This window comes from Myxine glutinosa, chromosome 14, assembly GCF_964187855.1.
Source record: "Myxine glutinosa chromosome 14, kmMyxGlut1.1, whole genome shotgun sequence".
Taxonomy (NCBI): domain Eukaryota; kingdom Metazoa; phylum Chordata; class Myxini; order Myxiniformes; family Myxinidae; genus Myxine; species Myxine glutinosa.
In genome coordinates, this window is record NC_136274.1 from 18,616,960 (window position 1) to 18,642,812 (window position 25,853).

Here is a 25,853-nt window from a genome sequence, read left to right on the forward strand (position 1 = left end):
TTTCCTCCTGACACGGTGGAAATGTTTCTGTCAACCCTCGACTCTGGTTCTGCAACTGGACCAGACGGCATCAGCCCACGGGTTCTAAAATCCTGTTGTTCCGCTCTTTCACTCCCTCTCTCTGTTCTCTTCACCCTCTCCTTTGCTCAAGGTCGTCTGCCATCTGCTTGGAAATCAGCCAACATCACCGCTTTGCACAGAAAAGGTACAAAAACAGATCCTAGCAACTACAGACCAATCAGCCTTCTCCCAATTATCAGCAAAGTCATGGAATCTATCATTGCTTCGGATATGAAATCTTTCCTCTTCTCCAATGGTTTGATCTCTGATCATCAATTTGGTTTCAGACCTGGTCACTCCACTCTGGACATGCTGCTTCTGCTTTCTCAACAATGGATGGAGGTCCTTAATGCCAAACAGGAAATTAGCGCTGTCTCCCTTGACATATCACGTGCCGTCGATACAGTCTGGCACCCCGCTCTGCTCACCAAACTCTCCTCCTTTGGTATCCATGGAAATCTCCACACATGGCTGGCAGACTTCCTCTCTAGTCGCAGTCAACGTGTGGCCCTGAATGGGTTTCTCTCATCTCCTCTTCCTGTTCAGGCTGGAGTTCCCCAATGCAGTGTTCTGGCCCATGTGCTTTTTCTGGTCTTCATCAATGATCTATCTGACTCTCTTGAAAATCCACTCTATCTCTTTGCTGATGACTCTAATCTCTGTCGCTCCATTCCTCATCCCTCAGATCGGCAGTCTGCAGCCTCCTCACTCTCTGCAGACCTGGACAAAATCACAGACTGGGCAAACAAGTGGAACATGTCTTTCAATCCTGACAAATCTCACACTCTTACGATGTCTCTCTGAAAAGAGCGACTGGACAACCCTCCCATCCACTTTCTGAATAATCCTCTCTAAGATGTTCTGTCACTCAAGCTTTTGGGTCTCACTAAATGCCATGATCTTTCCTGGGAAAACCACATTTCAAATCTGGCCTCCAAAGCCTGTCGCCAACTGGGCGTCCTCCGTCGTGCGAAGTCCTTCCTTGGCACACCTGAGCTCCTCACCACTAACAAGGCTTTCATCCGCAGCTCAATGGATTACAGCTCTCCCCTCTGGGCTGGTGCTCCTGCCTCACACCTAGCTCGTCTTCACGCTGTTGAAAAACCAAAGCGTTCAGAATCATTGGAATCTCCCGTGATGAAGCTGACTCCAAGGGCCTTTCACTCACTCACCGCAGGCAGGTTGGTGGTCTTTCCGTCTTCTACCGACTCCTCTCCGGCCTTGCCCCCCCAGTTCTCTCTGGGCTCTGTCCCCCAAATATTCCTACAGGTCACACAAGATCTGCCTGCAACCCTCTTATGGTTAAACTGCCAAAATCAAGACTCTCTGCTCACCTTCACTCCTTCATTCCTCTTTTCTCCCGTCTCTGGAACAAACTCCCTCACTCTCTTCAATCCCACTCCCCCCTCCAGGTCTTTAAAACAGCTGTTCACCACCATCTCTTATCGTCCCCCATCCAAAACCTTGATCTTTTCTACCCCTGCTAATTTCACCCCAAATCCACTTTTTTGAAATTCCAACTTCTTTCCTGGAAGTCCTTGGTGTCCTTGTGTTTTATACTTCTCCCACCCCCCCCCCCCCACCCCTTCCCACGCCCCCTCCCCCCAAGCCCTCTCCCTCCCACAAATCTCCCAATGTCCCTGCTCTCAAATGTTGTTTGTGTGCTTCCCCTTCTCTCCCCATCTTGTCTACCGCTCCCTCTTTTTATATATTTTGTTTGTCTGTTTGATTTGTTTGTGTGATAAATGCCAGCTCTTTCACGAGCCTCGATTCTGTATACAAAAAAGAAAAAAGAAAAACAGCTGAATGGATTTAAAGCAAACTTGGTACAAGTATTATAATGATATAATATTGTGGGCAGAGGCATATCGGTCGACGTCGCGACGTCGAAAAGTCAACGTGTACTGTGGCCCTGAATTAAATTCTCTCATTTCCCCCTTCCTGTCCAGGCTGTTGTTCCTCAGGGCAGTGTTCTTGGGCTTTTTCTGGTATTCATGAATGATCTCCACCTCACCATGAATGCACTCTCTCCACCTCACCCCCAGGAATACCTCTGGCTACGGCTTCCCCTTCGCTCCCACCTCTTGTTCATATGTGTGTTGTACCGTCCACCAAACAGTGATGACTCCATCTACATCTCGCTGTCTGATGATATGGACCAACTTCTATCTACTCATCCCAACTCTCTCTTCCTCATATGTGGTGATTTCAATTGTCACCATGCCAGTTGGCTGGGTGTGGGTACCTCTCTCACCAGCCATGGCTCTTCAGCAAAGGACTTCTGCGACTCACTGGGACTGACACAATCTGTCAATTTCCCGACCCGGATCTCAGTCAACGGAACATCTTCTCTTCTGGACTTGGTTATGACTAACTTCCCTGAAAATGTCTGCTGCTCTTCTTCTGCTCCGATCGGATCATCTGATCATGTCCTTGTTAAAGTGGACATCTCTCTGACCATCCTCAGGGAGCCTGCTCAGCGTCGACGAGTCTGGCATTTCACTCAGGCCAACTGGCACGGTCTTCAAGCAGCCATCAATCATCTGGACTGGTCTCCCATCTCTACCACCTCTGACATCAACTCATCCTGGGAATTCTTCCAAAGTAAATTGCTCTCTCTCATGCACAGATTTATCCCATCTCGTCTTCAGTTATCATACCCTTCCTCCCGTCCATGGTACACGGAATCTTGTGGTGAGGCTGTTGCCCAGAAACACCTTGCCTTCGTCTCCTGGAAAGCAAATCCAACGGAAGGAAATCTCATTTCCTTTCACAAAGCCCGAAACAAGTGTGTGTCCACCCTCAGGAGAGCCAGGAAACAATATCTCTCCGTTCTCAAGACCGAACTCTCTTATCTGTCTCCCTCTTCCAAATCCTGGTGGCGTCTGGTCAAATCCGTTTCTGGTGTTTGTTCCCCCTCCATCCCCTCCCTTACCTCAAACGGCTACACAGCTGACTCCGCACGTGAAAAAGCTGAATGCCTCAACTCTGTGTTTGCCTCTAAATCTTGTGTCCCAAACCCATCCCTCTCTGTACCCACCATACCCAGTCGTACCCTGCTGCTCCTGGACTCCGTGTCCTTTCCTCCTGACAAGGTGGAAAAGTTTCTGTCAACCCTCGACTCTGATTCTGCAACTGGACCCGACGGCATCAGCCCACGGGTCCTAAAATCCTGCTCTGCTGCTCTATCTCACCCTCTCTCTGTTCTCTTCACCCTCTCTTTTGCTCAAGGTCAACTGCCATCTGCTTGGAAATCAGCCAACATCACCGCTTTGCACAAAAAAGGTGCAAAAACAGATCCTAGCAACTACAGACCAATCAGCCTTCTCCCAATTATCAGCAAAGTCATGGAATCCATCATTGCTTCGGATATGAAATCTTTCCTCTTCTCCAATGGCTTGATCTCTGATCATCAATTTGGTTTCAGACCAGGTCACTCTACTCTGGACATGCTGCTTCTGCTGTCTCAACAATGGATGGAGGTCCTCAATGCCAAACAGGAAATTAGAGCTGTCTCCCTCGACATATCACGTGCCTTCGACACGGTCTGGCACCCCGCTCTGCTCACCAAACTCTCCTCCTTTGGTATCCATGGAAATCTCCACGCATGGCTGGCGGACTTCCTCTCCAGTCGTCGTCAACGTGTGGCCCTGAATGGGTTTCTCTCATCTCCTCTTCCTGTTCAGGCTGGAGTTCCCCAAGGCAGTGTTGTGGGCCCCGTGCTTTTTCTGGTCTTCATCAATGATCTCTCTGACTCTCTCGAAAATCCTCTCTATCTCTTTGCTGATGACTCCACTCTCTGCCGCTCCATTCCTCTTCCCTCAGATCGGCAGTCTGCTGCCTCCTCACTCTCTGAAGACCTGGACAAAATCACAGACTGGTCAAACAAGTGGAACATGTCTTTCAATCCTGACAAATCTCACACTCTTACTATGTCTCTCCGAAAAGATCGACTGGACAACCCTCCCATCTACTTTCTCAACAATCCTCTCCAAGAAGTTCTGTCGCTCAAGATTTTGGGTCTCACTATCTGCCATGATCTTTCTTGGGAAAACCACATTTCCAAGCTGGCCTCCAAAGCCAGTCGCCGACTGGGCATCCTCCGTCGTGCGAAGTCCTTCCTCGGCACACCTGAGCTCCTCACCACATACAAGGCTTTCATCCGCAGCTCAATGGAATACTGTTCTCCCCTATGGGCCGGTGCTCCTGCCTCACACCTAGCTCGGCTTCACGCTGTTGAAACCAAAGCTTTCAGAATTATTGGAATCTCCCGCGATGAAGCTATCTCTGAGGGCCTTTCACTCACTCACCGCAGGCAGGTAGGTGGTCTTTCTGTCTTCTACCGACTCCTCTCCGGCCTTGCACCCCCAGCTCTCTCTGTGCTCTGTCCCCCAAATATTCCTACAGGTCGCACAAGATCTGCCAACAACCCTCTGATGGTTAAACTGCCGAAATCTCGGCTCTCTGCTCACCTTCACTCTTTCATTCCTCTTTTCTCCCGCCTCTGGAACAAACTCCCTCACTCCCTTCAATCCCACTCCTCCCTCCAGGTCTTTAAAACAGCTGTTCACCACCATCTCTTATCTTCCCCCATCCAAAACCTTGATCTTTTCTACCCCCGCTAATTCACCCCAGATCCACCTTGTTTGAAATTCCAACTTCTTTCCTGGAAGTCCTGGCAGTGTCCATATGTTTTATACCTCTCCCACTGCCCCCTTCCCATGCCCCCCCCCCCCAAAGCCCTCGCCCTCTCTCAGATCTCTCGATGTCTCCATGTCTCTCGGTCCCTGCTCTCAAATGTTGTGTTTGTGTCCTTCCCCCTCTCTCCCCATCTTGTCTACCGCTCCCGATGTTATATGTTTTATGTGTCGGTTTGTCTTTCTGTGTGATTAATGTTCGCTCTTTCACGAGCCTCGATCTTGTATACAAAAAAAAAAAAAAAAAAAAAAAAAAAAAAATCTGTCCGACTCTCTGGAAAATCCTCTTAATGTCTTTGCTGATGACTCCACTCTTGGCTGCTCCATATATCAAACCTGAGATTGGCAGGCAGAAGACTCTTCACTCTCTGCAGACATGGATAAAATCACAAACTGGTCAAACAAGTGGAACATGTCTTTCAATCCTGGCAAATCTCACACCCTCACGATGTCTCTCTGAAAAGACCGTCGAGAAAACCCTCCCATGTACTTTCTCCACAACCCTCTCGAAGAAGTTCTGTCACGCAAGATTTTTAGTCTCACTTTCTGCCTTGATCTTTCCTGGGAAAACCATATTTCCAAGCTGGCCTCCAAAGCCAGTCGCCGACTGGGCATCCTCCGTCGTGCGAAGTCCTTTCTGGGCACTTCTGAGTTCCTCACCACAAACAAAGCTTTCATCCGCAGCTCAATAGAATACTGCTCTCCCCTCTGGGTTGGTGCTCCTGTCTCGCATTCTTTCTCACAGAAAGCCCACAGAATCTTGTTTCTCACAGTCTGAGAGTCCTTTAGGTGCTTTTTTGGAAACTCCAAGCGGGCTTTCATGTGTCTTTCACTGAGGAGAGGCTTCCGTCTGGCCACTCTGCCATAAAGCCCAGATCGGTGGTGTTGCAGTGATGGTTGTCTTTCTGGAGTTTCTCCCATCTCCACACAGGATCTCTGGAGCTCAGCCAGAGTGACGATCGGGTTCTTGGTCACCTCTCTTACCAAGGCCCTTCTCCACTGATTGCTCAGTTTTGTCGGGCAGCCAGCTCTAGGAAGAGTCCTGGTTGTTCCAAACTTCTTCCATTTAAGAATTATGGAGGCCACTCTGCTCTTGGGAACCTTCAATGCAGCAGAATTTTTTTTGTAGGCTTCCCCAGATCTGTGCCTCGACACAATCCTGTCTCTGAGCTCTGTTGGCAGTTCCTTCGACCTCATGGCTTGGTTTTTGCTCTGATATGCATTGTCAGCTGTGAGACCTTTTATAGACAGGTGTGTGCCTTTCCAAATCATGTCCAATCAATTGAATTTACCACAGGTGGACTTCAATCAAGGTGTAGAAACATCTCAAAGATGATCAAGGGAAATGGGAGGCACCTGCGCTAAATTTCAAGTGTTATAGCAAAGGGTCTGAATACTTATGTCAATGTGATATTACAGTTTTTTCTTTTTAATAAATTTGCAAAACTTTCTAAAATCCTGTTTTCTCTTTGTCATTATGGGGTATTGAGTGTAGATTGATGAGGGGAACAATGAATTTAAACGATTTCAGCATAAGGCTGCAACATAACAAAATGTGAAAAAGTGAAGCGGTCTGAATGCTTTCTGAATTTTTTTTTTTTTTTTCGTATACAAGATCGAGGCTCGTGAAAGAGCGAACATTAATCACACAGAAAGACAAACAGACAAATCGACACATAAAACAAATAACATCGGGAGCGGTAGACAAGATGGGGAGAGAGGGGGAAGGACACAAACAAAACATTTGAGAGCAGGGACCGAGAGACATGGAGACATCGAGAGATCTGTGGGAGGGAGAGGGCTTTGGGGGGAGGCATGGGAAGGGGGGGGTGGGAGAGAGGTATAAAACATATGGACACTGCCAGGACTTCCAGGAGAGAAGTTGGAATTTCAAACAAGGTGGATCTGGGGTGAATTAGTGGGGGTAGAAAAGATCAAGGTTTTGGATGGGGGAAGATAAGAGATGGTGGTGAACAGCTGTTTTAAAGACCTTGAGGGAGGAGTGGGATTGAAGGGAGTGTGGGAGTTTGTTCCAGAGGCGGGACAAAAGAGGAATTGAAAGAGTGAAGGTGAGCAGAGAGCCGAGATTTCGGCAGTTTAACCATCAGAGGGTTGCCTGGCAGATCTTGTGCGACCTGTAGGAATATTTGGGGGACAGAGCACAGAGAGAGCTGGGGGTGCAAGGCCGGAGAGGAGTCGGTAGAAGACAGAAAGACCACCTACCTGCCTGTGGTGAGTGAGTGAAAGGCCCTCAGAGATAGCTTCATCGCAGGAGATTCCAATGATTCTGAAAGCTTTGGATTCAACAGCGTGGAGCCGAGCTAGGTGTGAGGCAGGAGCACCAGCCCATAGGGGAGAACAGTATTCCATTGAGCTGCGGATGAAAGCCTTGTATGTGGTGAGGAGCTCAGGTGTGCCTAGGAAGGACTTCACACGACGGAGGATGCCCAGTCGGCGACTTGCTTTGGAGGCCAGCTTGGAAATGTGGTTTTCCCAAGAAAGATCATGGCAGATAGTGAGACCCAAAAGATTGAGCGACAGAACTTCTTGGAGAGGATTGTTGAGAAAGTAGATGGGAGGGTTGTCCAGTCGATCTTTTCGGAGAGACATTGTAAGAGTGTGAGATTTGTCAGGATTGAAAGACATGTTCCACTTGTTTGACCAGTCTGTGATTTTGTCCAGGTCTTCAGAGAGTGAGGAGGCTGCAGACTGCCGATCTGAGGAAGAGGAATGGAGCGGCAGAGAGTGGAGTCATCAGCAAAGAGATAGAGAGGATTTTCCAGAGAGTCGGAGAGATCATTGATAAAGACCAGAAAAAGCACGGGGCCCAGCACACTGCCTTGGGGAACTCCAGCCTGAACAGGAAGGGGAGATGAGAGAAATCCATTCAGGGCCACACGTTGATTACGACCAGCGAGGAAGTCCGCAAGCCATGCATGGAGATTTCCATGGATACCATAGGAGGAGAGTTTGGTGAGCAGAGCTGGGTGCCAGACCATATCGAAGGCACGTGATATGTCAAGGGAGACAGCTCTGATTTCCTGTTTGGCATTGAGGACCTCCATCCATTGTTGAGACAGCAGAAGCAGCATGTCCAGAGTAGAGTGACCTGGTCTGAAACCAAATTGATGATCAGAGATCAAGCCATTGGAAAAGAGGAAAGATTTCATATCCGAGGCAATGATGGATTCCATGACTTTGCTGATAATTGGGAGCAGGCTGATTGGTCTGTAGTTGCAAGGATCTGTTTTTGCACCTTTTTGTGTAAAGCGGTAATGTTTGCTGATTTCCAGGATGCTGGCAGATGACCTTGAGCAAAAGATAGGGTGAAAAGAACAGAGAGAGGAGAGGGTGAGATAGAGCGGCAGAGCAGGATTTTAGGACCCGTGGGCTGATGCCGTCTGGTCCAGTTGCAGAATCAGAGTCGAGGTTTGACAAAAACTCCTCCACCTTGTCAGGAGAGAAGGACACAGAGTCCAGGAGCAGTTGGGTTCGACTGGGAAAGGTGGGAACAGAGAGAGATGGGTTTGGGACCAAGGATTTTGAGGCAAACACAGAGTTGAGGCATTCGGCTTTGTCACGTGCGATGTCAACTGTGTGGCCATTTGAGGTAAGGGAGGGGATGGAGGGGGAACAAACACCAGAAACGGATTTGACCAGACGCCACCAGGATTTGGAGGAAGGCGACAGGTTTGGGAGTTCATTCTTGAGTGAGGAGAGATAGTGCTTCCTGGCACTCCTGAGGGTAGACACACACTTGTTCCGAGCTTGGTGGAAGGAACTGAGATTGCCTTCAGTTGGATTAGCCTTCCAAGAGGCAAAGGCAAGTTGTTTCAGGGCAACTGCCTCACCACAAGATTCAGTTTACCATGAACGGGAGGAAGGGTAAGACAACTGAAGGCAAGATGGGATAAATCTGTGCATGAGAGAGATCAGTTTGCTTTGGAAGAATTCCCAGGAAGAATTGATGTCAGAGGCAGTGGAGATGGGAGACCAATCCAAACGATTGATGGCTGCTTGAAGACCGTCCCAGTCGGCCTGAGTGAAATGCCAGACTCGTCGCCGCTGAGGAGGCTCTCTGAGAATGGCCAGAGAGATGTCCACTTTGACAAGCACATGATCAGAAGAACCGATTGGAGCAGAAGAAGAGCAGCAGACATTAGCAGGGAAGTTTGTCATAACCAAGTCTAGAAGAGAAGATACTCCATTGGCTGAGATCCGGGTCGGGAAATTGACAGATTGTGTCAATCCCAGTGAGTCACAGAAGTCCTTTGCTGAGGTGCCATGACTGGTGAGAGAGGAACCCACACCCAACCAGGTGGCATGATGACAGTTGAAGTCACCACATATGAGGAAGAGAGAGTTGGGATGAGTGGATAGAAGTTGGTCCACGTTGTCAGACAGTGAAATGTAGATGGAGTCATCACTGTTTGGGGGACGGTACAGAACACATATGAACAAAAGGTGGGAGCGGAGAGGAAGCCGTAGCCAGAGGTACTCCTGGGGGTGAGGAGGAGAAAGGGCAGTGCAAGGAGAGTGAGGAAGAGAGTTTTTGATAAAGATAGCCACCCCACCACCAGGACGAGGTTCAGGTCTATCATACCGGAGGAGGGAGTAAACAGGAAGAGATATTAAGGAATCAGAGACATCTTGAAGGAGGAAAGTCTCTGTTATGCAGATCAAGTCTGGATTGTCAGAAGCAACCTGTATGGAGAGATCAGTCAGGTTTGAGTGAAGGCCCTGGATGTTTGAGGTCCATACCGTTAATGAAGAGAGAGGGGGAGCATCGGGTACAGGACAGGGAGGGGAGGAGTAGGGTAAGATGAAGGATGAGAGGGGGAGGTAGGGAGAGCAGTTGATAGTGTGTCAGAGATTGCAGAAGAGTTCCAAGAAAGGGAAGGATGAGGAGGATGAAAGGTTTGATGGTGAAAGGATGAGGCACAGTGAGGGGTTGTTTGAGGGGGGGCAGAGGAAAGTAGAAGGTTGGGGGGGGGGGTGGAGGTATGAGATAGAGGGGAGACGAAGTGGGGAGGAGGCAGCTTTGAGGAGGAGGGGGGAGGAGGGAGAATTGGAGAGGAATGGTATGGGGGGAGATTTGAATGGGAGGGGTTGGGTGGGAGTTTTGAAGGGGAGGAGTGAGGGGGGAGTTTAGGAGGGGAGGGGCAAGGGGGGAGTTTAGGAGGGAAGGGGCAAGGGGGAAGTTTAGAAGTGGAGGGGCAAGGGGGGAGTTTACGAGTGTAGGGGCAAGGGGGGGGATTTGGAGGGGAGGGGCAAAGGGGGAGTTTAGGAGGGGAAGGGCAAGGGGGGAGTTCAGGAGTGGAGGGGCAAGGGGGGGATTTGGAGGGGAGGGGCAAGGGGGGAGTTTAGGAGGGGAAGGGCAAGGGGGGAGTTCAGGAGTGCAGGGGCAAGGGGGGAGTTTGGGAGTGTAGGTGCAACGGGGGGGGGGGGGATTTGGATGGGAGGGGCAAGAGGGGAGTTTAGAAAGTGGATGATTAATGAAAGACGAACATTGATAACAAATTGGGTTTGTTGTGATTTTCAAGTTAGCAATCCGATTCAGAACGATGGAGGAGGGATGGAATGAATGTCAATTTAGACCATGTAGTGAGGGAGATGTATAAGATATTGAATTTCTTTTTTTTGAAGTGGAATGAGTTGGAGAGGAAATTGAGAAAAGCCATTTAAATAGGAAGAAAAACAGCGTGTTGTAATATACCACTGAATAAAACACTGAAGGGGAAAGGTTAAACATATTTAAATAATATTTAAACAGAACAGTGAACAATCTTATATGCACAAAATACCAACGGGGGGAGAGCCGAGAGGGACCACCACGAGTCACGTGAACAGGGCAAAAGGTGGATGGCAAGGAGATAATGGGGGCGGGGCGAACAGCACACCTGGACAGAAAATACAGGATGAGACAACAGTACACGTGGAGAAAGGAAAATAAATGTTTTTGGTTTTTTTTTGGGGGGGGGGGCGGGGTGGGTGGGGATTTAGAACGTTAGGCAGAGTATTATGTTCGGGGTAGAAGGGAAAAAACTAAGAGCCAAGCAAAACACGCTTAAGTTAACAAACACCGACGGGGGTACAACTACAAGGCCGCACACGAGCAGAACACGATTAATTAATTACGAGTGACAGGATATTCAAACCAAAACTAACTATAATCAAACAATAACGCATGGACGATAAAATAACGAGTTTAAATTTGACAAACACACGAATGAAAAAATAACCGCTTTGGATGCCCGGAGAGAACCAGGCCTCAAGGGCGGAAGCTTCAACAACTAGGCCGCGTGGCCTCGTGGCACGAAATACTCGACTATTTTTTACAGGTATGAAAGATTAACACCGATAAATCTTCCGAGGCACACGCAAAAGGTACACACACGTAAGATAAATACAGTTTTGACAAAAATACAAATGTGACAATTACTTAACTTCGAGCGTGCGTGAAGATCGTGGAACAGCTTCGAAAAACCGTGACCGCCCCGAAAAGATCTCGCGAGATCTCCCAAAAAACGCACAAAACGAATGCACTGTAGCTCGGCTTCACGCTGTTGAATCCTAAGCTTTCAGAATCATTGGAATCTCTCGCGATGAAGCTGATTCTGAAGACTTTCTCTCTCTCACCGCAGGCAGGTTGGTTGTTTTTCTGTCTTCTTCCGACTACTCTCCGGCCTAACACCCCCAGTTCTGTCTGTGCTCTGTCCCCCAGGTATTCCTTCAGGTCGCACAAGATCTGCCTGCAACCCTCTTCTGGAGGAAACTGCCAAAATCAAGACTCTCTGCTCACCTTCACTCTTTCATTCCTCTTTTCTCCCGCGTCTGGAACAGACCCCCACACTCTCTTCAATCCCACTCCCCCCCCCCCCCCCCCCCAGGTCTTTAAAACAGCTGTTTACCACCATCTCTTATCTTCCCCTATCCAAAACCTTGATCTTTTCTACCCCCGTTAAACACCCCAAATCAACGTCTTTCAATCTCCAACTTCTTTCCTGAAATTCCTAGTAGTGTTCATTTACTTTATACCATGTACCCCACCCCCATCCTTCTCCATCCCTCTCCCTTCCACAGATCTACCGACATCCCTGGTCGCTACTGTTGTTGTGCTTGTGTGCTTCCCTCTCCCTCTCCCTCTTGTATCCTGCTCCCTTCATTGTATGTTTTATGTGTCCGTTTATGTTTTTGTGTTTAATGTGTTAGCTCTTACACGAGCCTCGACTTTGTAGACAAAAAAATCCCCCAAAAAACAATGTTTTTAGTTATTATGGGGAAGTCATTGGATAATGGTTTTTCACAAAACGTGTGTGCATACACAGGACACAATTCTCTTGTTGGGTCCTGCTTCATAGAGACCAGGAGGTGAATGTGGGAATGCAAGGAGCTCAAGGCTAGACACAGCCATAAAAAAACATTTCTTTGAAAAAAACTTTTAATTATTACAATTGGCTTTGCTCAGGCCAAGAAACGGATTGCAGGAAGTTCGCCAAGGCAAGTTGTGATACCAGATTTGCAGTAATGGAGGCAAATAATACTTGGTTTCATGCCATATTGAACAAGCAGTGGATACTGAACATGCAGCATGGGCAAAAGGCAATGACCCAACTGGAAGTGCACCATCAAGGATAAAAATGGAAGCCTGTCCATGGCTATCCATGTCCAAAGAGGCAGGAGAAACTTCACAAAGTTGTTGAAAGAATGTTGTTAAGCCAATCAAAGTATATGAGATCTGAGTAACATCGAATAGCAGAGTTGAAAGAACAACCTTCCAAGAAACAGGTACGAGAGAAAGCGGGATTTACAATTTGTCACAACCGGTGATGGCTTGATCTTCTTGATGTTGAAGGAAAGGTTCTTGGCGATCTCTTCCAATAATTTGAAGAGCTTTACATTCCACAGAAACCAGGAGAGACAGATGTGATGCTGCTGCACCAGCCCATAGAGGAGAGCAATTCTCCATTGAGCTGTGGACAAAGGTCTTGTATACTGTGAGTAGCTCTGATTTTCCAAGGAAAGACTTCATGTAGCTTGATCTTGTAGCTCTGATCAATCTACTGACCATACCCAGTGTTCAGCTGACTTTGGGGGTCATCCTTGTCATGTGGTTCGCCCAGGAGAGGTCGTGGCTGATGTTGAGGCCTAGAATTTCAATCTCTTCCAGTGGCTGATCATGGAAATAGATAGGTGGGTTACTTTGACAATTCTTCTGAAGGGACAGAGTGAGTCAGTGAGATTTTCCAGGATCGAAGGACATGTTCCATTTATCACACCAGCATCTAATTAATTCCAGATCGACAGAGAGTGACACAGCTGAAGTCTGCTTAGCAGTGGGATAGAGGACTGTATGACACAATGTGTAGTCCACAACGGTAGAAGTTCTGGAACGCCGCTGCACTTGTGTTTTCTCTTCATTTACATGTCTGTTTTTTATGCTATTTTAATGCTTTAACTGCTGATTGCTACTGTATCATAATAAATAGCCATTGAAATCGTTTGGCTGTGCTGTCCCCAGTTTGTCTGTGTGAAAGACCAGAACTCCCCAGAAATCCATTGGCAGATTGTTGACCATCTAACCTCACTTTGTCTCTTCAAGAGTAATGTGTTTGTCTATAAGCATTCAATAAGTATCGTTGGTACTTTAGATTGCTTGTTTGGCTCTAATCATGGTTTTATTTGTCATTGTGCAGGTTTGGATACAGGCAGCAGGTCAAATTTTCACCTCTCTTGGTATTGGTGGAGGTGTCATAATATCATTTTCCAGTTTCAAGGACTTTAACAGTGTCCTGTTGAGGTAAAGTATAAAATTCTCACAAACCTTCTTAATATGTCGAATATAATTGTCGTGTACATCACATACATGCCTGACTTGAAATGAGGTAGAAATGAAACTGAAATGCTCCAGTTTGATGAAATGCAACATGCTTGAACAATCATTAACTCTTCCCCAGGGATGTGCTGGTTATTGTTTTGGTTAACTCCATGACGAGCATTCTCTCAGGATTTGTCATCTTCTCCGGCCTGGGTTACTTGTCTCATGTGTACAATACACCGGTGGAGAATATTGCAGTGGATGGTAAGTTCAGCAATAAATTGGAGCACAGCCAAAGATGAGGATCTTGTGCTGAGACTGGTGCACAATTTGAAAAGGGAAGGTAAGAGACCTAGTGGGGAGGAAGTAGCTCATTTTGGGGAGCAAACAAAGGCATACCTGGCTCAGTGGAAGGCATTCGAATTTAAAGATAACATATTGTATCACAAATGGGTGAACATTCTTTTTGAAAGAACTTCATGTCTGGTGATAGCCCCCACTAAGTTTGAAACGACAATTTTACAACATGTGCATGGTAGTCACCCGGCAGACATTTTGGCAGGAAAATACAACATCTTGGGTTCACCAGAAGTTCCACTGGGTTAACTTGGGGAATGATGTTCAGGACTGGTGCTGCGAATGGTGGGGTTAGAGTTAGGGATCGGTATGGAGGATGACCACCAAAAAGGGACCACTTGCACCATCAAAAAGGGACTGGCACGGAGGATGAGGACTCATTACAACTCGATCAGGTGAGGGCCCCCTTAAGTGGGTGGTGATGGAAATGTTGGTCCCGTTACCTCACACCCACCAAGGAAATCAATACATCCTCGTGGTCTTAGACTATTTCAGATAATGGCCGGAGGTTTTTGCGCTCCCAAATCATGAAGTTAAAAAGTGTTAAAGTGCAGTGTTAAAGCAAGTGTTAGAGTGCAGGCACTTGCAGGACTTGTCTGTCAGCCTGTGATTCCGAAAGGGCTGCACACAGACCAACGGCAACACTTTGAGAACCAGTTGTTTAGAGGTGTGCAGTCTCTTAACAAGCATGGTTTACATTATGACTAATGCACGCTTTAAAAGGATGCACAACAATACTAGAACGCCACTCAGTAGAGCGCATACTCCCGCCGTGGGTCAAGTTGGAATTTTACGATTTCACAAAAGTTTGAGGGAGTAGTTCAGTGACAACACAAGACAAGACAACACAAGACAGACACTGCACAGATACATATTTAGAATATATAGAAGATAATGTAAAAAAAAAAACAAAGCAATTTCACTTACATTTTCGGATTCAGCGTTCAATTCAATATAAGTGAGCGTATTTTGAGGCATGTGTGACTTCAAATATAATTGTAAGCCAGGAAAAACGTTCGTTTAATTTCTTAGGGATACAACATGTAAAACTGGCCCAAACGTCAAAACAAAACTCGCTCATTTTAAGTCGTGCAAGCTAATGCGACCACTCATTCTTCTGGGAAGAATCCCGTGCACATGCTGGTCACACTTATAAGTCACCGAAGTCTTTATAAGTTCATCAAATACTGACACCGCGATTGACATTCGCTGAGGTAAAAAATTGAGGTAATTCTGAGGTAAAAAGGTAAACGGGTTTAAACAGTAAAAGGTAAAAAAAAAAAAAAAAAAAAAAAAAAACTTTTAAAGCATTATACTTTATGAAACGGGAAACTTAATACACACTTTGGTGGTTTTAAAATGACAGAATATGTCTTTATTAGAAGAAGAAAAAAAATGAACATTGAAGACGACGCTGCTAAAAAAAAATACACCGCTCTAACGCATAACCACGAGTTTAAACTACATTTACAACAAATATGATATATTTTCATATCACAATGTTAAATATAGAATATATAGAAGATAATGTTAAAAAAAAATGAGCCCCATCTTCCAATGGTAAAAAAGCCTTCAAAAAATTCCTGGAAAGGGAATAATATTCTGAGCTTCACCAAAAACTAATCAATTCTTCCTTATCCCAAGGGCAATCATCCCACCAACTTTCATCCAAATCCGGTCAGAACTTTTCCAGATATCTTGTTCACAAACACACGAACACACACACACACGAACACACACACACACGAACACACACACACACGAACACACACACACACGAACACACACACACACGAACACACACACACACGAACACACACACACACACACACACACACACACACACGGACGGACACGATCGAATGCATTACTCCCTGGCGGGAGTAATAATTTGGAAAACAAGAACAATGCTCCAAAGACCCCAAACCGATGGGATGGTGTTACTTAATAGGACCTTATTCAACACCTCTCACCAGGACGACTCGGGCAAACATCTCTCATATCTGTTGATGGCCTACAGGACCTACTAGCAGGAAGCTATCGCATGTAGTCCATTGCTTCTCATGTACGGGGAGGAAATTAAGATCACCTTTGAGGGACACAACACCGTCAGAGCAGGGGTGCAAGGCCCGGAGAGGAGTCGGTAGAAGACAGAAAAACCACCAACCTGACTGAGGTGAGAGTGAAAGGCCTTCAGAATCAGCTTCTTCGTGGGATATACCAATTATTCTAAAATCCTTAGTTTCCACAGCATGAAGCCGAGCTAGGAGTGAGGCAGGAGCACCAGCCCAGAGGGGAGAGCAGTATTCCATTGAGCTGGGGATGAAAGCTTTGTATATGGTGAGGAGCTCAGAAGTGCCAAGGAAGGACTTCGCACGATGGAGGATGCCCAGTTGGTGACTGGCTTTGGAGGCCAGCTTGGAAATGTGGTTTTCCCAGGAAAGATTATGGCAGATAGTGAGACCCAAAATCTTGAGTGACAGAACTTCTTCAAAAGGATTATTGAGAATATAGATGGGAGGGTTTTCCAGATGGTCTTTTCAGAAAGACATAGTGAGATTGTGAGATTCGTCAGGATTGAAAGACATGTTCCACTTGTTTGACCATTTTTTGATTTTATCCCAGTCTGCAGAAAGTGAAGAGGCTGTGCTGCCTGCGGATCTGAGGGTTGAGACATGGAGCGGCAGAGAGCGGAGTCATCAGCAAAATCATAGAGAGGATTTTCCAGAGAGTCGGAGAGATCATTAATGAAGACCAGAAAAAGCACAGGGCCCAGAACACTACCTTGAGGAACTCGAGCCTGAATAGGAAGAGGAGATGAGAGAATTCCATTCAGAGCCATACTTTGACTACGACAGGAGAAAAGTCTGCGAGATTTCCATGGAAACCATAAGAGGACAGTTTTGTGAGCACGGCATTGTACCAAACCAGAGAAAAGGCACGAGTTACATTATGTCAAGGGAGACGGATCTGATTTCCTGTTTGGCGTTGAGGACCTCCAATGCAGCTTTTCTCTTTTAGTTATTTTGTAAAAAAAGAAAAAAAAAGAAAAGCTATTCCACTTTGATTTTATGGGGTATTTCGTGCAGATCAGTGACAAAAAAATCTCAATTTAATCAATTTTAAATTCAGGCTGCAACAAAAAATGTGAAAAAGTCAAGTGGTGTGAATACTTTCTGAAGGCACTGTACACAATTTTCCATTGTACCCCACTCACCACACCCTCCTAGTATCCTCTCCCCCTCCCCTCACACCCACCAATGTCATTGGAGCAGGTTAGATGTAAATTATGGTATGTAGGAGTTGCCTGGTGTTGGTTTAACGGTTAGGGTGCTGGCTTGGGATCCTAGGATCCTGAGTTTGAAGCGCGGTCGATCGTTGAATGAACGCCAGAGGGGTTGACTCAGCCTGTCATCCTTCCGAGGTCGGCAAATTGAGTACCAGCTCACTGGTAATTCCCTGTTTGTCGTAAAAAGGCGACAAAAAGGGTTGGCGGCAGGAAGGGCATCCGGCCGTAAAACATTGCTTCAAAAAGGGGACCAAAAAACAACAACAACCACGGTCCCCGAAAAAGGCCAACCCCCGCTTGCGGGGAAAAATGGCCTCTAAAGGTGGTTTAAATGAACACTATGAACTCTAAGGTGTTTAAATGAACACTACTAGGAATTTCAGGAAAGAAGTTTGGGATTGAAAGAGGTGGATTTGGGGTGTTTTAACGGTGGTAGAGAAGATCAAGGTTTTGGATTGGGGAGGATAAGAGATGGTGGTGAACAGCTGTTTTAAAGACCTGGAGGGAGGAGTGGGATTGAAGAGAGTGAGGGAGTTTGTTCCAGAGGCGGGAGAAAAGAGGAATGAAGGAGTGAAGGTGAGCAGAGAGTCTTGATTTTGGCAGTTTAACCATAAGAGGCTTGCTGGCAGATCTTGTGCGACCTGTAGGAATATTTGGGGGACAGAGCACAGAGAGAGCTGGGGGAGATAGGCCAGTGAGGAGTCGGTAGAATCAGAAATTTTCATATTTAATATATCTAGGTGGAAGTTTGATAATATTTCTCATCAATAAATCAAGTATTGTCCTTCTATACAAGGTAAAAATAAATCCCATTTTATTTTAATCCAAAGAGCCATCAACTGTGTACAAGTTTCTCCCCTTGACTTTTTCTCCTCTTCCTAAAGTTGTGCATATCACAACTCCTTGTTATTGTCATTATTGCATTGTTATTGTTATTGCCATATCACATATCATTACTTCTATTATGTCTAATGATCAATTATGCATACTTTTAGGCCCTGGCCTGGTGTTTATGGTTTACCCAGAGGTGCTCTCAACAATGCCACTTGCATCCGTCTGGGCCGTCTCTTTCTTCTTCATGCTCTTCTGCCTGGGCATCGACTCTGTGGTAACCTGTGCAATAACAATCCTTGGGCAAAGGGGGGGAAAAAAATCAATAACCCTATCCATTCCCATACCAACACTCCTACATGATGATGCAAGTCAGAGTTCCAAATAAAAAAGAGAAGATAATTAAAAACTAGATATATGCGATCACATCATCATCGTCAAGGGTACGCCTCCCCCAGCACCAGCGATCCAATGATGACCATTTTCTTTTTGGACCGTCATATGACCTTGATGTTTAATATTTTGTGATAGAGTGTAAATTAAGAAAATGTGTCCCCATCTACAATATGTCCATAAAACTCAACATCATGAAAATCGGACGAAAATTATTCAAGTTATGATCAAAAAGGTGTTTTGGTTAATTAGGTTACTATCCGAAAAAAGTAGGTCAAGGACATTAATCAAATATAATGTGCACAACATCCCTGAATGTCCCTTATTATGATGCAAGGACATATTGGAAGGCCATGCAGTTTGAGATTCTGCATTTGCAAATTTGAGTGCTGACAAAAAAATGTGTCTTTTTTCAGAGCGCCATTTGACATTGACCTTTAACTCAGAGGGGTATGATGTAAATTAAGCATAAATGCGACTTGGTCTAGTACTTTATGCTATCTAGAGGGCAAATCTGTTCCGATCAGACTAACCTTCGTGGAGTAATGATGAAACATTATAAAATGTCTAAAATTCAAAATCATGACCTTCAATCATGACCTCTGTCTCACTGAGACCTGGCAACAACCACTGGACTACTACACGCTCAACCTCACCACACCCAATGGATATTCTTACATCAATAAACCACGCTCGGAGGGCCGAGGTGGTGGAATTGCCGTTATTCACCGACAAGACATCAAGACCAACCTCATCTCCATCTCTTCTGCTCCATCATTTGAACACCTGGCTTTTAAACTCTCTGGTCACACACAGTCAGTCATGGCTGTTTTCTACCGCCCTCCCAAACCACACCCATCATTCCTGTCTGACTTCTCCTACTTTCTGACCCAGCTATGTTCCCTCTCCCCGTCAATCCTCCTCCTTGGTGATTTCAATATCCACATGGACTCCACTGACTCCACGCTAACCACTGACTTCACTGATTTACTCACCTGCTTTAACCTCACTCAACATGTCAACTTTCCTACCCATAACCGTGGTCACATTTTGGACCTTGTCTGCTCTACTGGACTAATTTTGCACCATCTCTCTGGCTCCGACCTCACTCTCTCTGACCACCTAGCCATCACTCTGACCATCAACATCCCCACCCAAGCACCAAGGCATTATCGCACTATCAACTTCCGTAAGCTAAACGCTCTTTCACCTGCCTCATTCTCATCGACCCTCTCTGAAAAAATGTCCACTTCTCCCTTCGTTGACCTCCACACCCCTTCTGACCTCACTGACTACTACAACCACACTCTCTCCTCCTGCCTTGACCAACTTGCGCCTATAAAAACCAAAACAGTTTCTTTCACCCATTCTGCTCCCTGGTTTACCCCTGAACTCCGCCTGATGAAAACTCGTGCTCGCCAACTTGAAAGACTCCGCAATAAAACAGGTCTCACAGTTCACTCCCAGGCCTACAAGGACCACATACAACACTATAAAGATGCCCTCTCCCGCGCCCGCTCCGCCTACTACTCTCAAATTATCCACTCTGGCTCCGGAAACCCAAAAGCACTCTTCTCTACAATAAACAAACTCCTCAGCCCCCTGAACACCACCACCCAGTCATTCACAATAGACAACTGCATCTCCTTCCTTTCATTCTTCCAACGCAAAATTGAAAACATCTACAACAGCTTGACCACCGCCGCACCCGCTCCCCCTCAAACCACCTGCCCCCTCTTATCCTGCCATCCCCTGTCTCAATTCTCCCCAGTCTCCCCTACAGACCTCTCTGAACTCATCGGAATGAAAACTGCCACCTGCACTCTTGACCCCATCCCCTCCAGCTTTGTCAAGGCCTCCCTTCCTGCTCTCTCTCCACTTATCATTGCAACAATAAACTCCTCCCTGTCTACAGGCATCGTCCCACCATCCCTCAAAATTGCTGCTGTTACCCCCATTCTGAAAAAACCTGGACTAAACCCTGACACCCTAAATAACTTCAGACCCATCTCCAACCTACCCTTTCTGTCAAAGGTTTTGGAACGCGCTGTAGCCACTCAACTCAAACATCACCTCTCTGCCAATAACCTGTATGAAACATTCCAATCCGGATTCCGCTCCAACCACAGTACTGAAACTGCTCTCCTCAAAATCACCAACGACCTTCTCCTCTCCTCTGACGCTGGCAACCTCAACATTCTCATCCTCCTCGACCTCAGCGCCGCCTTTGACACCATCGATCACACCATCCTCCTCACCCGACTTGAAACCACCTTTAACATTACCGGCACTGCCCTCTCTTGGATTAAATCATACCTCTCTGACAGACGTCAGTTCATCTCCATCAATAACTGCAAATCCCCCACTGCTCCCCTCCCCCAAGGTGTCCCCCAAGGTTCAGTTCTTGGCCCCCTCCTCTTCATCCTTTACCTGTCCCCCCTCGGTCACTTAATCCGCCGTCATGGTCTCCAATTCCACTGCTTCGCCGATGACATCCAGCTTTTCATCTCCACCAAGACCATCTCCACCGCCACCCACTCTATCCTGACAAACTGCATCACTGAAATAAAATCCTGGCTTCAAATCAACTTCCTCAAACTTAACTGTGATAAATCTGAAATAATCATCATTGGCCCAAAAACGCTCACCAAGTCCACCCATAACTTTGCCCTCAACATCGACGGTTTCCCAGTATCCACCTCCCCTCACATCCGGAATCTTGGCATCATCTTTGACCAAACCCTCTCCTTCGACAAATACACTAAACAGATCACAAAGACAGCCCTCTTTCACCTGAAAAACATCGCCCGTCTCCGTCCATCCCTCTCCTCCGTGGCTGCAGAAACCCTCATCCACGCCTTCATCACTTCCCGTCTGGACTACTGCAATAGCCTCCTTTATGGTTCACCCTCAACAATCACCAATAAACTCCAATACATTCAGAACTCCGCTGCCCGTCTACTCACCCATTCCCGGACCCGTGACCACATCACCCCCGTCCTTTACAAGCTTCACTGGCTCCCCATCTCCCAGAGAATCCAGTACAAAATCCTCCTCTTGACCTACAAAGCCCTCCATAACCTGGCCCCATCCTACCTGGCTGACCTCCTCTCCAGACACACTCCCACCCGCAACCTCCGCTCTGCTGGTACCAACCTCCTGACCCCCCCCCCCCCCCCCATCCGGACCAAATTTAGATCCTGGGGGGACAGGGCCTTCTCCATCGCTGCTCCCACCCTCTGGAACTCGCTACCTCACACCATCAGAGACTCCTCCTCACTCACCACATTCAAAACATCACTCAAGACCCACCTGTTCAACACTGCATTCAACATTTAACCCACAGCATCTAACCCCTGACTATCTCCTCTCCTTCTCCCTCCTTTGTGCTTTGAATATTTCCCTATTGGTTCTTCTTTTTTTGCAATTGTCTTTATGTTTTGCTATGCATTATGTTTTGCACTCTGTCAACGCGTCTTTGGGCTTCCTGAAAAGCGCTATATAAAATAAATGCATTATTATTATTATTATTATTATTATTCAAAATAGGTCAAGGTCAAAAATATGTGAACCTCATGTAATTTTTATTCCCATTTTTGATGCAAATTTTCAATCCGAAAGTCCCACTGGATCCGTGATACATCAGAAAAAGGGAGAGAAACCTAAGTGGTGGTTTAGTATCCCTTGGCGTGCAAGACCTTGAGGTTTAACTCTGAGGAGTATGATGTAATCTTCTTTCCCCCTCTCCCCTTTATAAGGAGTGACGTCCAATGGCACCAAGCTTCTGCCCTGCCATGACCACAATACTCCTCCACTTCCCCTTGTCCTCAGCCAAATCTCTCCATGCTCCAACCACCCCCATTTTAGTAATATCACTCCTCACACAATCCAAGCATCTCAACCGAGGGTCTACCTCTTTTCCTCCTACTTTGCTCCCTCAACCTATCTGCTCTCTTTGGCATTCTCTCTTCCCCCAAACGCACCAAGAGTCCAACCCATCTCAGCTGGCATTTCACCAATCTCCCCGTCAAGCTCATCTGCACATCAATCTCCTACACCAGTTCATCCATCCTCCTATCCACCCTCTTCACTTCCGCAATCCTCCTTACCCAATTGTTCTCGTAAACCTGCAGCTTATGCTGTCCAGACTGTAAATGTTGGTCACGATGTGAGATTCCAGGCATGGTTACACATGCCATCAGAACCTTACATTTCAATGTCCTTCATATCTTTCTGTCTGCCATTACTCCCTCCACCTCATGTTTCACCTTCCTGCTTACCAGCTGCATCACCTTGATAAACATGAGTGGGCTGAGAAAGCTTCCCTGCCTCAATTCCCTGCCTTCATGTTCACACTGAACACCTCAGACATCCTTGGACTAAACAAAACTCTTCTTCCCTTGGCCATCCCTTCTACCAACCTACCTTCTGCTTCCGGCACTCCCATCCAACTCGGTGGATGTCTCTGGACAGTGTCGTAGGCCTTCTCGAGGTTCACAAATCCCAATGCCATTTCACCTTGCACCTCCAAGCTCTTCTGCATCAGTACGAACATCCCATTTGTCAACCCCCTACTCTTTCTAAACCCCTTCTGCTCTTCTCTGATCTCAATCTTCACACTTTCCCTTATCCTCCCATCCAGAATCCTCTCCAGACCCTTCATGACACAAGTTAGGAGCCTCTGTACTTCCTTGGATCTTTAAAATCGCCCTTCCCCTTCCATATCAGAACAATTGATGACCCTGGCCTCCAATCCTCCAGAATTTAATCCTCTCTCATACATACATTCAAACAGCCTCTTCGTCCAACTGACTCCGACTTCTCCTGCTGCAATTATCATATTTGTACTCTCAATGCCTGGCACTCTTTCCTTCTTCATTCTCTGCAATGCTGTCTGCACCTCCTTCTCCCTGATCTCCACCAACTCCACTTTCCCTTTTACAGAACACGGTAGCTCCACATCGTCATTGCCTCCTTCCCGGTTCAACAGTTACTTGATTCCTTGAAATATCCTTTCCACACCTTCAATGCTGCACCCCCCCCCCCCCCCCCCCCGCCATCTGTCACTAGCCTCCTGTCACCATCCTTGATCACCGTCTCCCCTCCATGTCCTAACTCTCCTCATCCCTGTGCGAAGCCTGTTTAAAGATGAACTTCTTCCCACCATCCTCTTCCAACTTATTGTACACCTCTTTCATATCATTCTCCCCTTGTCCACAGCTCTTCTTATTGCTTTCTAATTTTGCCCACAAAGTCCACCCTCTTAGGGAAAGGATTAAGCACCTGTGGAAGAAAGCACCAAACCTGGCCAAGATGACCTTTCACATGTCCTCTTCAAATTCTGATCCAGGGCAGATACTTTCGACTTCATTAACACCTCCTAATTAGCATAATTAGTCCCCTATGTTAGAGTCCATATTCGGCAGGAAATGCACTTGTGGAAGTAATCTCCAAACTTGGCCCAGATGACATTTCATATGTCCTCTTCAAAATCTGATCCAGGGCAGACACTTTCGACTTCGTAACACTTCCTAAGTAGCATAAATCCAAGACAGCCAATGCAAAATTTGGCTGCAACTGGAATTCGACACATCTCAGCAGTTACTGCTCCAAATTAAACATGTTTGGTATTGGATGAACAATGTTTCGTGACCATACAAGGTCTATGTCACTTGCAAAGGTCAAGCTCATTTTGAACCGAAAATAATGATAAACCATATACGTATATCTAACCACTGCAGCAAGTTGGATATACTTGAAATCTAGATAGATATTCCTTGGGGTGGGAGATCAGATGCAAAAATGATTCATGACATTTGGAGGTCAAGGTCATGAGAAAAAGTCAAGGTGATATGTTGACATCTTCCGACCCCTGCTCTTAACCTCCCTCCTTTTCTTCATCCTTCCCACAAACACCACAGTATTGTGCTAGGTGGTGTCATGCTCTCCCGGCACTGACTTGCAATCCTTAGCCCTCCACAACTGTCGTTTCCTTACCACAAACAAATCCAGTACTGTTATATGCTGTCCACTCCTACAGGAAATCTTGTGATTTTCATGCTTTTGAACCAATGATGGTGACAGTACCAACGCTTTCCATGTTTACAAGTAGAGAATGGTTTGACCTCTCCCTGTGGCAAATTGTCTGGCCAATCACTGATGGCTTCGGATTCCGGTATCGCTCGATGACGTAAACCAGCTCCGAAAACGGGATGTGCCCCAGTTTATTTGGTGCGAACAAACCTGACTTTTGACAGCTCAAATTAAGAAACATGGCAGCAAACACTCAGCAGTATCTTCCGTTGCTAATCCACACTCTGCGAAAATAGTACCGAATATGCTCTACATAAAGCGACCATATAAGCCAGCTTTCCAATTGTGCCAAATGTGACCACGATTTCAGGAAAGAACAATAAGTCAGCCACCAAGGCAAAATAGTTTATCCTTGTCCATGGATGTTCAGTTCTCCCAGAACTGAACGGGTGTCTTACAAAATGCACTCATACAACTGCATTAAATAAGGCAATTCCCTGCATGTGTATATGTTTGTGTATACATCTGAAAATCATATTAAAACAAAAAAAAACAGATCTGGGCTGATCTCGACCAAATTTTTCACGTGTTTGTTGTAACCAGGGTGCATACGGGCACAGAAAATCCACCATGGGAGATGACTTACGATTTTCGTCTGTACACGTTCCACAGTGCAAATGGTTTACTGATCCCTGCTGCAGACAGGAGAGGAATTATTAGCGACGCCACAAAATATATTTGCTTCACCTCCCCAACCTCCCTTCCCCTCAAGGCTGCTCCAAAGGGGAGCAAGTGTTTCTATTTACTCAAAAACATTTATTCTCTGTATGCACAGAATGAGCGCGGGAAAAGATTATAAACGCATGTGCAGAGTATGCACAGACTCATAACGATACATCACAATTACCCTTATGGCTTCACACACTTTCAGAAATCTTTCATTCATTTTAAAAATCAACAGTCCAAAGAAACATAGAACTGTTACCGTTGCCATTTGCAATTCAATAAATGCTCACACATTAATTGTTGGTCGATTTAAAATATGCTATTTATCAAAGGAAGGTGCAAATCACCCCTCCCTTTATATAAGGGATGGTTTCTCTGTATGCAGCTTTAACATGGGGACTGAAAATTCGTTTCTCGGATTCTACTGGACAAAATCGGTTGCAAATTTCAGAAGTAAATGCTTTGTACGTTGAGGTAATACACTACATGACCAAAAGTATGCGGACACCCCTTCTAATTAGTGGATTTGGCTGTTTCAGCCACACCCATTCCTAACAGGTATATATAATGAAGCACACAGCCATGCAATCTCCATAGACAAACATTGGCAGTAGAATGGGCCGTACTGAAGAGCTCAGTGACTTTCAGC

General features: G+C 46.3%; 2 protein-coding genes across 19 annotated transcripts in view; one reads left to right on the plus strand and one right to left on the minus strand.

Annotated features, from left to right (window-relative positions):
- Positions 1–25,853, minus strand: part of LOC137439459 (multidrug and toxin extrusion protein 1-like) — a 649,989-nt gene that overhangs the window by 329,874 nt on the left and 294,262 nt on the right. The gene's annotated exons all lie outside the window — the stretch shown is intronic.
- The window catches only part of LOC137439463 (sodium- and chloride-dependent GABA transporter ine-like), a 234,626-nt gene that overhangs the window by 139,595 nt on the left and 69,178 nt on the right, over positions 1–25,853 (plus strand). For all 9 annotated transcript variants that reach the window (XR_013621313.1, XR_013621316.1, XR_013621315.1 and 6 more), the window contains 3 exons: positions 13,454–13,557; positions 13,715–13,839; positions 18,217–18,329. Coding sequence is in view for 3 of the 9 variants with exons in the window: in XM_078767908.1 (XP_078624034.1) it covers positions 13,454–13,557; positions 13,715–13,839; positions 18,217–18,329 (342 nt within the window). In the remaining 6 variants the exon portion in view is untranslated. The remainder of the gene's footprint in view (positions 1–13,453; positions 13,558–13,714; positions 13,840–18,216; positions 18,330–25,853) is intronic.